The sequence below is a fragment of the Sus scrofa genome, chromosome 6, assembly GCF_054392235.1.
Source record: "Sus scrofa isolate SSC_HxYL_T2T_F1_AM1 chromosome 6, Sscrofa_HxYL_maternal_Yorkshire_Landrace_v2.0, whole genome shotgun sequence".
Classification (NCBI taxonomy): Eukaryota; Metazoa; Chordata; class Mammalia; order Artiodactyla; family Suidae; genus Sus; species Sus scrofa.
In genome coordinates, this window is record NC_139388.1 from 90,429,247 (window position 1) to 90,442,708 (window position 13,462).

A 13,462-nucleotide genomic window follows, 5' to 3' on the forward strand; every position below is an offset into this window, starting at 1 on the left:
TGGCTTTATAAAATAAGTTGAGAAGGATTCCCTCTTTTTTCTGTTTTCTGGAAGAGTTTGTGTAAGATTGGTATTATTTTTTCCTTAATGTTTGGAAGAACTCACCTATAAAGCCAACTGGTTCTAAAGATCCCCTTATGGGAGGGTTCTTTACTTACAGATTCAATGTCTTTATTAGAAAGGACCATTAAGATGTTCTAGGAGTTCCCTGGTGGCTCAGCAGATTAAGAATCTGGTGTTGCACTGCTGTGGCTCTGGTGGCTACTGTGCTGCAGGCTCAATCCCTGGCCTGGGAACTTCCACATGCAGAGGAAGTGGCCAAAAAAAAATGTTCTAGGTCTTGTTTCAGTTTTGATAGTTGCGTTTTTCTAGGAAGTGTCCATTCCATCTAAATTTTCAAATTTATTGTATATGTTTTAATATCTCTAAGATCTATAGCAATGTCCCCTTTTTTTGTGGCCAAACCTGCAGCATATGGAAGTTCTGGGGCCAGGGATTGAATCTGAGTCATAGCTGTGACCTACCACACAGCTGTAACAACACCAGATCCTTTTAACCCACTGCCAGGCTGGGGATCGAACCTGTGCCTCTGAAGCAGCCCTAGCCTCTGAAGCAATCCTGCAGTCGGATTCTTAACTCACTGCACCACAGTGGGAACTCCATCATCCTTTTTTTTGGGGGGGGGTGACAAATCTTTTATTAATCTTTCCAAAGAACCAACTTTGGGTTTTGTTGTCTTCCTGTTATATATTTTTAATTTATGCAAGCCAGTATCTTTACTTTCTTTTTGCTTTTATTGAGCTGTTCTTTTTCTAATTTCCTGAAAGTATACCCATTGATGTTTATTATTTCTTACAACCTAACTTTAGAATTTAAGTGACTTGCTTAAGGTCACATAGTGACAACTAAAAGTAGCATCTAGAACTGTTCTTCCCATGCCATGTTTTTAACTCTTCACTATGATGCCTTCTTTTTTCGTAGAAAAGAGAGAATAAAAGATGTCAATAGCAAGTATTTATTGAGCATTAGTATGTTCCAGGCACTGTCCTAAACATTTTACATATATTTTCTTTTAAGCATCTGATTTGCATATAAACGGAGTAGGACAAATTTTTCTGTTTTCAAGTATCTTCTTTTTCTCTGTGTGCTGTCCTCAGTATAAGAACTGGAAACATGTCTATGGAAACTATTTTCTTCTCCTTTTCCTACATCCTTTTCTGTTCTTAATAAAGACACTTTCCCCTATTAGGCCTCCCTCTTTTTATGGGTTTTTTTTTGTTGTTGTTTTTTTTTTCAAATTAATGTATAGCCTCTAAGCTAGAGATAGTGTATTAAGAAAATTTTTCATAAGAATTGCTGGAGTTCCCATGGTGGCTTAATGGTAACAAACCCAGCTAGTATCCACGAGGACTAGATCCCTGGCCTCACTCAGTGGGTTAAGGATCTGGCATTGCCGTGAACTGTGGTGTAGGTCACAGATGCAGCTCGGATCTGGCATTGCTGTGGTGTAGGTGGGCAGCTGTAGCTCCGATACGTCCCCTAGCCTGGGAACCTCCATATACTGTGGGTGTGGCCCTAAAAAGACAAGAAAGAAAGAGAAAAGGAGGGAGGAAGGGGAAAAGGAGGAAAGAAAGAAAGAAATTGCTTTATAAGAGGCCTTATTTTAATGAACATTCCCTTTCTCTTTTGTTATATCTGGTGTTCAGAGCATCTGCTCCACCAACTGAAGAATTAAAACTGGTTCAGATTGCAGTTTGTAAGATAGAGTGGGAAGTTACAGGATAAGCTAATGATGACAAGGATTTTTCAGCTTGTATTTTTGTTGCACTTTTTGCTTTTGAAACCATTTTCATATATTACTATTTGGTACCAACAACCTAGTGGACAAGAAGCATTTAGGAATTCTTGTTTTACTCATGAGGAAACTAGGGCACAAAAAAAGTTATGTAACTTCCTAGCGTCACATGATCAAGCTGTTCATTCTTCCATTGAGTAGTTGCAGTGATTCTTGCCGGGGGGATACATCTGTATCATATATGGAGTTTTAAAACAAAACAGGGAGTTCCAGTCGTGGCACAGTGGTTAATGAATCCGACTAGGAACCATGAGGTTGCGGGTTCGATCCCTGCCCTTGCTCAGTGGGTTAACGATCTGACGTTGCCGTGAGCACTGGTGTAGGTCGCAGACGCGACTCAGATCCCGTGTTGCTGTGGCTCTGGTGTAGGCTGGCGGCTACAGCTCCAATTAGACCCCTAGCCTGGGAACCTCCCATATGCCATGAGAGCGGCCCAAGAAATGGCAAAAAGACAAAAAAAATAAATAAATAAAATAAAACAAAACAAATTCCAAGCCTCATTCTTAGATACCACATCTGTCTGTGGTAAAACTAAGCATCAGCTTGATTTTTCGTTTGTTTGTTTTTCGGCATCCGCAGATAAATCATGTGGGCCCTCTGATGATGGAACCACTGATCCATCGCATACACATTGTATCCACACCATCCTAGCAGAAATTTAGCTAGTAGATAACAAAGCCAGAACTAGAATTTGACTCCTTTTACTCAATATGATGGCTTTGAATTTTATGGGGTTTTTTAGGGCCGCCTCCATGGCATGTGGAAATTCCCAAGCTAGGTGTCAAATCAGAGCTACAGCTGCTGGCCTACGCCGCAGCCACAGCAACACCAGATCCGAGCCGCATGTGCAACCTACACCACAGCTCATGGCAACGCTGGGTCCTTAACCCACTGAGCAAGGCCAGGGATTGAACCCACATTCTTGTTACTAGTTGGGTTCCTTTCCACTGAGCCACCATGGAAACTCCAAGTTTTATTCTTCACTACTTTAATATATAACTAAGTTTCTGTTGTCAGATAAGAGCAGTGTAATACTGGAGTTAATGGGTCTACAAAATAAGTAATGGTCTGCAACTAGCAGTCTTCTTTATCTAGACCTTCAGAAATGGAGAATAATTGAATTTTTAAAAGTTAAATGTTCTCTATCTATGCATCAAAATCTTTTAGTAGCTAATAAATGAATTCATAAAACTGAAAAGCGAAAACATCCAAAGAAGTAATCACTACCTCCAACACTGAATATACTAAAAAGCATTGAATTATACAGTCTACATGGGTGAATTTTATGGTATGTGACATCTCAGTAGAGCTGTTTAAAAAGACAACAGCCAGGGAGTTCTCTTGTGGCATAGGGATTAAGTATCTGGCTTTGTCACTACAGCGGCTCAGGTCGCTGCTGTGGCACAGGTTCAGTCCCTGGCCCAGGAACTTCCACATGCCATGACTGTGGCCAAAAAAAGAGAGACAACAACCACAGTCACTACCACGATTTTTTATTGTGATCCATAACTTTTGTTGCCGCCTTGTGGAGAAAAAGAAAGACGTTGCCTTTCTCCAAAGCTCCTAGGTGCTATCTTTCACTTGAATTACATATCAATATGTGCATAATTAGTTTTTTCCCAACATACTATTGAAATTATGTTAACCCATAACCAAAAAAATTACAAGACTTAGGTATGACATTAAAAGTTAGTAATATTTAGGATTTATAGGGTATTTTTATATCCATGGAGTATGCCTTCCTCAACTGTCCTATAGAGTTAATATCTCCCACTTTTTACAGATGATACAACTTTCTGCCTCTGTTTCTGACTGCCAGTTTCCACACTTATACCTACTTTTCCACATATAGTACAGATTGCCAGAGCTAGGAACGCTGAAGACTTAAATCATTTGGCTCTGCAATATTAGTATTGGATGAAAACCAAATGCAAGTGGCAAAATAACACATGGTGAAAGCATGGGCTATGTTTCTCTGATGCCAGGCAGAGTTGAATTAATTCCTTGAGAGGAGGTGTGAATACACATGTATAATGATACTTGAACACAACTGTGAGCAAAATATTTTGTCACATTCCCCTGTGTTGTTAGATTTGGTCTGCCATCTGCCATTCTTGCATTGACTGGCTTAGAGCACCCATGAGTAGCAGGGGCTTCCAAGAGGCTACAGAATTTTCATTAAAAGATGAAGGAGATTCTCGTGTCCTGCTGTTTTTCCTCTGTATCCTCTGCAGAGTGATTTCTTTCCCTGAAGATCATTACAGAACATTGAGCATTTCTTTCTTGGTGTTGTATATATGAAGTAGTTATGAATTTCAATTTTTTTTTTTTTGTCTTTTTTGTCTTTTGTCTTTTTTTGTTGTTGTTGTTGCTATTTCTTGGGCCGCTCCCGCGGCATATGGAAGTTCCCAGGCTAGGGGTCAAATCGGAGCTGTAGCCACCTGCCTACGCCAGAGCCACAGCAACACGGGATCTGAGCCGCGTCTGCAACCTACACCACAGCTCACGGCAACACCGGATCGTTAACCCACTGAGCAAGGGCAGGGACCGAACCCGCAACCTCATGGTTCCTAGTCGGATTCGTTAACCACTGCGGCACGACGGGAACTCCTGAACTTCAATTTTTTAAATCTGTTCTGATTCATAGAATTCCTTTGTTTTACCTAATCCTTACTGCTTATAAATCTCAGTTTATCAGGAAAAGTTAAGTTCAGTATACTCAGTTTAAGATGGAAGGAAAGTGTGCAATAAAAATTATAAAGATTTCAATGTAAAATAATTAAAATTTAAAAGTCTCAGCCCATGAAGGGGTAATGAACTGTTATCAGAAATAGTAAATCATGGGGAAACACACGACATTCCTAGACACTGCCATATAAGTAAGGGTTTTTACTACAAAATATAATGACTGTTTTCTTTTAGTTCCTGAAAGAATGAAGATAAAAAATCGTAAAAAGAGTATGAGTGATTGTTTTTATTTTTTTTTTTTTGTCTTTTTTTTTTTTTTGCAATTTCTTGGGCCGCTCCCGTGGCATATGGTGGTTTCCAGGCTAAGGGTCTAATCGGAGCTGTAGCCACCAGCCTACACCAGAGCCACAGCAACGTGGGATCCAAGCCGCGTCTGCGACCTACACCACAGCTCACGGCAACGCGGGATCCTTAACCCACTGAGCAAGGCCAGGGACCAAACCCACAACCTCATGGTTCCTAGTCGGATTCATTAACCACTGCGCCACGACGGGAACTCCTGAGTGATTGTTTTTAAGTGAGTGATCTGAAACTTAGATGCCCAATAGTCCAAATCAAAACAACTATTAAGTGTGAAAAGATCAAGCTTTTGCCATAAGTTTATATTGTATATTCTCTCTAAAATAGTCTTGTATGCTGCATTTCCCCTAAAACACGGTTTCTTAACCTGGCAACTTTGTCCTGTACACAATAGAGCCTGTACCCACCTCCTACTTCTTTCCTTCATTGTGACAACCAACAATGTCTCCACACATGCCCAGATATTCTGAAATACCCCCCCCCGGGGGGGGGGTAGGGGCAAAATCGCCCCTGGCTGAGAACTGCTGCCCTAAATATATTAGAGAATAGGAGCGATAATGCAAATTGATAAGACTCTAGGAGAGAGTAGGACAAATGCAAAGGGTTGTTTTGTTTTATTAAGGACTTTGAAATAATTAAAAAGGAAAGTGTCCGGTTCAAACATGTGCCCTTAAACAAGCATCAAAAGGTGTACATATCTTATAAGAAGATCACTTTATCAAGTTATTTTGTGATCGTTCTGAGTTATTTTGTAATCATTCCAAGGAAATGTCACAAAAGAAATCAGACTTAATCCTTTTTTTTTTTTTTCTAGAATATATTTTTAGGTTCCTGAAATCACCTATAAATAAGTGGATCTTTATTTCAGAAAGCCGTCATGGAAGAAATCAGACTAAATTAACAGTTTTTTTGTTTTGTTTTGTTTTGCCTTTCGTAGACTACCTAGCAGATTCTTGAAACTGATGGATTACAAGGTTAAATAATCTTGCCAATGTTTTAAGAGAATGAGTTTTCATTTTTTTGTTTGTTTGTTTGTTTTACTCTGCACACACACACACACCTTTGTGGAACAATGATTGTCAGGACATTTTAGCTTTTCTGTTGAGGGTACTTTTAGCTTTCTTATTGCCATTATTGCCATCAGTTACCTGCCAGACAACTAGTAAATTTTTTTTTTTTTTTTTGTCTTTTTGCCATTTCTTGGGCCGCTCCCGCAGCATATGGAGGTTCCCAGGCTAGGGGTCTAATTTGAGCTGTAGCCACCGGCCACACCAGAGCCACAGCAATGCGGGATCCGAGCCGCGTCTGCGACCTACACCACAGCTCACGGCAACGCCAGATCGTTAACCCACTGAGCAAGGGCAGGGATCGAACCTGCAACCTCATGGTTCCTAGTCGGATTCGTTAACCACTGCGCCACAACGGGAACTCCTGTAATTTATTTTTTTACCTTCTGTATGATAGCTCCCTGGACAGTGTAACCCTCGGAAGTGTCTTAGAGTCACAGTTATTTCACCTGGTGACTCTGAAGTAGTAGATTGACTCTGGCCTTCATCTTTTCTTCACTTTTCCCTTTTCCACATAGCAGCAGCCGTTGATTCAGCAGACCGAAGTCCTCGGCCCACCTCTGCACCAGCCATTGCTGAGAGTCAGGTCACAGAAGGCAGCGTCCCAGGTGCACCTGTTAAAAAGGTACAGAAGGAAGTAGTGAAGGTCGAAGTGAAAGAGGAAGAAGTGCCACCTGAGCAAGCTGAGCCTGAACCCACGGAAGAGTGGAAGGTAGGTCATGAGTCCAAATGGCTAGCTCATTCACTTTCTGGTTCAGAAGTGTCAACTAACTCGTTGACCAGGAAAGTTCTCAAAGCATTGGTTTCTGTAGAATCCTAACAAAGTTATTTCTTCCTCACTCTTTCTGAAAGAAGGTCTCTCCCATTAAGCTGTGAAATATTTTCTTAGAATTATGTCATGAAGACTATAAGCTATCCCAGGAGCCCCTGCTGTGGTGCAGTGGGATGTGCGGCGTCTTGGAAGTGCTGGGACTTGAGTTTGATCCCCTGGCCCGGCACAGTGGGTTGCCACACCTTCGGCTTAGGTAGCGACTACAGCTCAGATCTGATCCCTGGCCTGGGAACTCCGTATGCTACAGGGCAGCCAAAAAAAAAAAAAAAAAAAAAAGACCATAAGCTATCCCAGAAGTTTTCAAGTGACCCACAACTTTATCCAACTTAAGTCTTAAAAAAATGACTCTGATGAGGTCCTACTCTATAGCATAGGGAACTATCTCTTGGGATAGACTATGATGGAAGATACTATAAACAAGGAAATGTGTATATATATATATGTGTGTGACTTGGTCACTTTGCTGTACAGCAGAAATTTGCATGACACTGTAAGTCAGCTATGCTTTGATAATAAAAAACTTAATAAAAGACTGAACAAAAATGAGTCCATAAAACGCACCAGCACTGCAATCATCTGCTTTTAAAAATAAATTTTACTCATCCAAAAGGAATCTCTACATTCCTTTTTAAGAGTAAGCTCTGCTAGTAGGACAAAAATGTAATTTGATTTCCTAAGATGGATATATGTGTAACATATCCAGAGAATGTCCAGATACTATAGAAAGCACATCTGTGTGGTTGTTCAAATCTTAAATAGTTTACAAAAGGAAAAGATCTATTATGTAGGAGAGCTTATGCTACTGAGTTGCTTACAGTTCTGAAGTGATTGTACCCACAGTCACTGAACCTTGCAGAAAAATATCACCAATTTAATTGGCAGATTTCCCAGGAGTAACAGTACCTGGACTGATGTTGATAAGCTTTTAAAAATACATTTAGGAGTTCCCATCGTGGCTTAGCAGTTAACGAATCTACCTAGTGTCCATGAGGACATGGATTTGATCCCTGGCATTGCTCAGTGGATCGAGGATCTGGCATTGCCGTGAGCTGTGGTGTAGGTTGCAGACACGGCTCAGCTCTGGTGTTCCTGTGGCTGTGGTGTAGGCCAGCGGCTACAACTGCAAGTGGACTCCTAGCCTGGGAACCTCCATATACTGTGGGTGTGGCCCTTAAAAAAATACATAAATAAATAAAGCAAAAAATAAATAAAAATACATTTAAATGGTGATGGAGTTGAGATGTCAGTTTAGATTTATTGAAGTAAATACAAGTCTCATTGTTGACAAAAGGAATTAATTGAAACAGTCTTTATAAGAAAAACTATTTTTAAAAAATTTTATTATAGTCGATTTACAATATTCTGTCAATTTCTGCTATACAGCAATGTGACCCAGTTACACATATACATACATTGTTTTTCTCACATTATCCTCATCATGCTCTATCACAAGTGGCTGGATACAGTTCCCTTAGCTACACAGCAGGATCTCATTGCCTATCCACTCCAAATGCAATATGTCTTTTAAGAAATTTCAAACTATGTCAGATCTTAGTAAGTGCTTTCACCTTGGCAGATGGATTAATCCTGTTCCTTTGGAGCCAGTTTGATATCTAATTAATCTGTAGAGCAGTGGGCAATCTGGCTCTGTTTTAATAGTATTAAAGAAAAATTATTCACATATAGTTTTTACTGTCCTTTGGGACCAACTTGAGTCCAGAGGGAAGGGGGACAGTTGAGTGAATAATCGGTGTCTGCATTTTTGTATCTAACCCCATGCGTGTGATTCAGTACCAGGTTTGGTGCCTTTCTGATGTTAGACTATCTCGGTTTTTAATGTTGGAGTAGCTCACCTGTCACTTTTGACCATTCCTCCATTTATGATACTAACTGGAAAGTGTTGGATTGCTGGAATTGGCAAGGGAATCTTCTTGGTGACTAAGATTCCTTTGGCTTTCCGCTAACTTCTTTGTTCTTTTGCCTATATGGCAGACACAAATACCTTCAAGAATAGGTTCCCTTTCCTCTTGGGGCCTCAGCAGAGTGGAGGGATCACTTCCTGTTATATGCTCACCTTTAAGTGCCAGTAGGGGATCTTCTTGCCAGTTAGTTCTATATAAATACATATTTTGAGATATTTGTGTTGAGACTGGACTGAAAGCCAACTCTGGTAACTTTCTACTACTGTAATGATAGTGATAGTTAAGGGTGACTCAGTTGATTTTAGTTGTAGCAGTTAGAAAATTAGTTACAGAATTTACCTGAAGTCGTATTTATTATATAAAGCAACAGTAGTAATAAAGTAGCCTCATATTGTGGAAATCTTATTATCAAACACTAATTTGGTGCCAGATAGAGATAACTTTTTGGCGTCTTGCAGGTGTGGAGATAGTACCGTTCCCAATGCATATCCTTAACTCAGTTAATATTCTCTGTAGGAGCATACCCAGAACTACTTTTGCTAACTTGGTCTCCATTCTTTTTTTTTTTTTTGGCTTTTTAGGGCCACACCTGTGGCATATGGAGGTTCCCAGGCTAAGGGTCCAATCAGAGCTGTAGCTGCCAGCCTACATCACAGCCACGGCAACACCAGATCCGAGCCACGTCTGTGACCTACACCACAGCTCACAGCAATGTCAAATTCATTTCCACTGAGCCACGATAGGAACTCCATTGTTCTCCATTCTTAGATTGAAGCAGAGGCTCTCAATTTCTTGCTGTTGGATTGCTAAGGACCCAAGGCAAAAGTCATTATTCTTTTAAACAAGTAATTTAAGCTTTATTAAATAATTCAAAACTACCATTTCCTAAACATTCACAACTCCATGAAGATATTACCTCCATTTTATCAATAAAAAACTTAAACTCAGAGAGGTGGAATAACTTGCTAATGGCCACTGAGATTCAGAGTAGAAATGGCCCAAATTGTTAATTACCCCAGTAGTTAAAAGGGCTCTAGCCAAAAAATAAATAAATAAAGAAGAAGAAGAAAGGAAGTTCCTATTGTGGCTTAGAGGGTTAAGAATCCAGCTAGTATCCCTGAGGATGAGGGTTCGATCCCTGGCCCCGCTTGGTGGGTTAAAAATCCGATGTTGCCACAAGCTGTGGCATAGGTCACAGATGTGGCTTGGATCCCACATCTTGATTTGGCCCTTAGTAAAAACTTTCTTCTCATTTTGATAGATCCAGGGCTTTAGGTGCTGTTCACTCTATTACGCTTTCTCTTAACAGTCTGTTTTTTAAAATTTATGCTGACTCCATTTTAGGTATATAAAATAACTTATTCTAAAGGTATTTCAAAGTCAGGCAGGAGGCCTTAGTTACTCTCTTCCTACTATTGAAGATGGATCTTGCCCCCCTACCAAACACATCCGTCCAACTCCCTGGAGAAGAGATTACAGTGTGTTGAATGTTGCAGCTGAGCCCTGTGTGTGCTTATTTATAAATCAGCCTTGGAAGTAATTGCATGTAACAGTTTGGATTGAGTTTATTTTGATGTTTTGTTGTCTAATAAACTCGAGGGTGAAACTGCCTCCTTAAATATATTGATCAACTAACAAAATTTTTTGTAACACCAGCTTGGTGTCATAGGTGGTTTATTTTATGTGTGCTTTAACTGTAAAGATTTTTTTTGTTTCTAACTGTCATGAATGTTGTACATTGCTATCTTTACGTGTAAAATTATTTTAAATGTTATTTAAAATACTTCTACATCATTTTTTAGAAAGCAAAACAAAAACATGGCTTTTTAAGCTTAAATTATTATTTTTAGGAGGTCCTTTTTAATAAATAAGTATAAAAATGTTTTCTTCATCAATGGAATAATCACCTTAATATTTTTTGACTCTTTGGCTGTCCGTATTACCTCTTCAGCCCTGAGAATGTGCTGGTGAACTAACAGATTGCCACTGAGAGCAGTGTCCTTCCCTGTAACACTCCCTATAAGATGGCATCATTATGACTATATATCAGCTTACTTTACAACCAGCCTAAAGATGCAGCTGATTTGGAAATGATGCTATTCCTTGAAACCTTTCTAACCAGAAATGTTTTTACCACTTTATTTCTTAAATGTAGGTGGAAAAAACCCACATCGAGGTCACAGTACCCATCTCAAATGGTGACCAAACACAGGTTTGTGCCAAAAGGCCACTTGTTCCTTTTCCTTTCCCTCCCCAATTTTTTTTTCTCCCCTACTCCCCTACTCCTCAAAAAACTTCAATGAGCCAATATTTTATCATTTTTCTTTCTTTTTTTAATAATGGCAAAGCAGAAGCTTGCAGAAAAACCTGAAGATCTGATAAGAATGAGGAAGGTTAGCCATTTTTCAGTTTCACAAAATCACATTACCATCACTCATGCTGACTTTCACAGTGCATTAAAAAGACAGTGATCCATTCTTTTCATTGATTTCTCTTAATCCAAAATTACTTTCAAAGAGCAAAGATGCACTTGAGTATATATATATATGCACATGCATACACACATGTATAACAAAGAAATTGTACTCCTATACTATATATTGAATATTTTCATTAAAATAAACTTTCCAGTAGGAAAATATCTCTTTAAACACAATGAAATAATTAGTGAAGGCCAAACCTATCCTTAATATTTAAACTTCATAAGAAATATTTCAGAGTTCCCATCGTAGCGCAGTGGTTAACGAATCTGACTAGGAACCATAAGTTTGCGGGTTCAGTCCCTGACCTTGCTCAGTGGGTTGAGGATCCCGCGTTGCCATGAGCTGTGGTGTAGGTTGCAGACATGGCTTGGATCCTGAGTTGCTGTGGCTCTGGCATAGGCTGATGGCTACGGCTCCAATTAGCCCCCTAGCCTGGGAACCTCCATATGCTGTTGGAGTGGCCCAAGAAATGGCAAAAAGACAGAAAAAAAAAAAAGTAAGAAAAAGAAAAAAAGAAATATTTCGCAGTGGCACCATATACTTGGAATCACTGACAATATTTTATGCGTGTTTATTATGAAAACTTTCATAGCATCACCTCCCAGTATTGCTGATAATGATGGGTTTGGCTATTGTGTGTCTCATTTTTCCTAACCATAGAGTAGGATGAATTAGTTCTTAAACAGAAGAATATTGACTAATTGTGTATAAGATGTCCTTAGATCTTTTTTTTTTAAAAAACCTCTTTTTTTTTTTTTTTTTGTCTTTTTGGCATTTCTTGGGCCACTCCCGAGGCATATGGAGGTTCCCAGGCTAGGGGTCTAATCGGAGCTGTAGCTGCCAGTCTACGCCAGAGCCACAGCAATGTGGGATCCGAGCTGCATCTGCAACCTGCACCACAACTCACGGCAACGCCGGATCGTTAACCCACTGAGCAAGGGCAGGGATCGAACCCGCAACCTCATGGTTCCTAGTCGGATTCGTTAACCACTGTGCCATGACAGGAACGCCCTTAGATCTTTCTTATGAAAGGTATTAGAGATGCACACACTGCCATATTACTAAATTGACATGATGTTCAAAAAGATAAATAATGTTTTAGCTTTCTTTCTCTACTCCATGGAACATGGAGTTTCCAGGCGTCTTAATGTCATGCATTTTAAGATAACCCTCAAAAAGCTGTTTCAAAAATGAACATAAAACAGCTTGTTATGTAAGAAACCAATGAAGCCAGGAGCACTGTCTAAGTAACATCATTGCATTCTTCCATCATTCATGAGCAAGATCATCCATTTTCTAGTTGTAATCGTGTCCTCTGTGTGTCCTTGTGGTTCTGTGACCATCTCATGTTGGCATATGCTGCGCTTGTGAACATTTAATTTTGAATATTTTTTTGATTTGCCAATTTGCAGTTTTTTCCCGCAAGAACAACATTTTAATTTTTTATGCTTTTCTGTTTTTCCCTCTTTCATTTTCACAGAAAAAGAGAGAGAGACTAGATGGTGAAAACATTTATATCAGACATAGCAATTTAATGTTGGAGGTTTGTATGAACTTGAAGCTTATTCCAGTTGGTTGCCTGTAACCTTCTGCATTCTTTGCTGATCCCCCTTCTTTCTACGCTGCATTTGGTTTTGCATGCCATTGCATGAGAGAATTTTAGGTTTAAAATGCTTTTGCATGTTGGTAAACATGAAGATATGCAACCATTTCTCCTTCTGACTTTTTAGTTTCCATCTCTCATACTTATCTAAAAAATATATGATTGGGACTACCTCTGCATCCCATGGTTCCATTGTTATGCCCACATTTAGAAAGTACTACATTAATGTTTGAAAGTTCCTTGAGGAGTTCTCCTGTGGTGCAGTGGGGTAAGGATCTGGTGGTGTCACTGCAGTGCCTTGGGTCACTGCTGTGGCATGGGTTCCATCCCTGGCCAGGGAACTTCCATATGCTGCAGGACATGGCCCCCCCAAAAAAGTTCCTTGAATTATCCAAGAGTATAAACCCCTATATGTTTCAAGCATCAAATTTGCACAATTTTTTCATCTTTTGAATTGAGAGAGTATGGAAAAGTAGGAGAAATGATCACAATTCAAAATGGACTTAAAATTTTGAGAATACCAGAAAATGACAGAACAGTGAGAAAAAAAAAGTAAGATACAGGGAGGAAAGGAGAGAGGCTAGCATCTAATGAGTAGTTAGTATGATAGAAAATAGTTTAATTATAAAACAAGCTTGGAAATTAATACAAC

At 39.5% G+C, this 13,462-nt stretch overlaps 1 protein-coding gene across 50 annotated transcripts in view; it reads left to right on the plus strand.

Moving 5' to 3' along the window:
• EPB41 (erythrocyte membrane protein band 4.1) overlaps positions 1 to 13,462 on the plus strand; it is a 189,554-nt gene that overhangs the window by 129,513 nt on the left and 46,579 nt on the right. For 9 of the 50 annotated variants that reach the window (XM_084963524.1, XM_084963545.1, XM_084963548.1 and 6 more), the window contains exon 12: positions 6,489 to 6,682. In XM_084963524.1, coding sequence (XP_084819650.1) covers positions 6,489 to 6,682 — 194 coding nt within the window. Of the gene's footprint in view, positions 1 to 6,488; positions 6,683 to 10,879; positions 10,937 to 11,075; positions 11,118 to 12,687; positions 12,751 to 13,462 lie in introns of all 50 variants that reach the window. The other 41 variants (XM_084963534.1, XM_084963527.1, XM_084963529.1 and 38 more) reach the window with 7 other exon arrangements.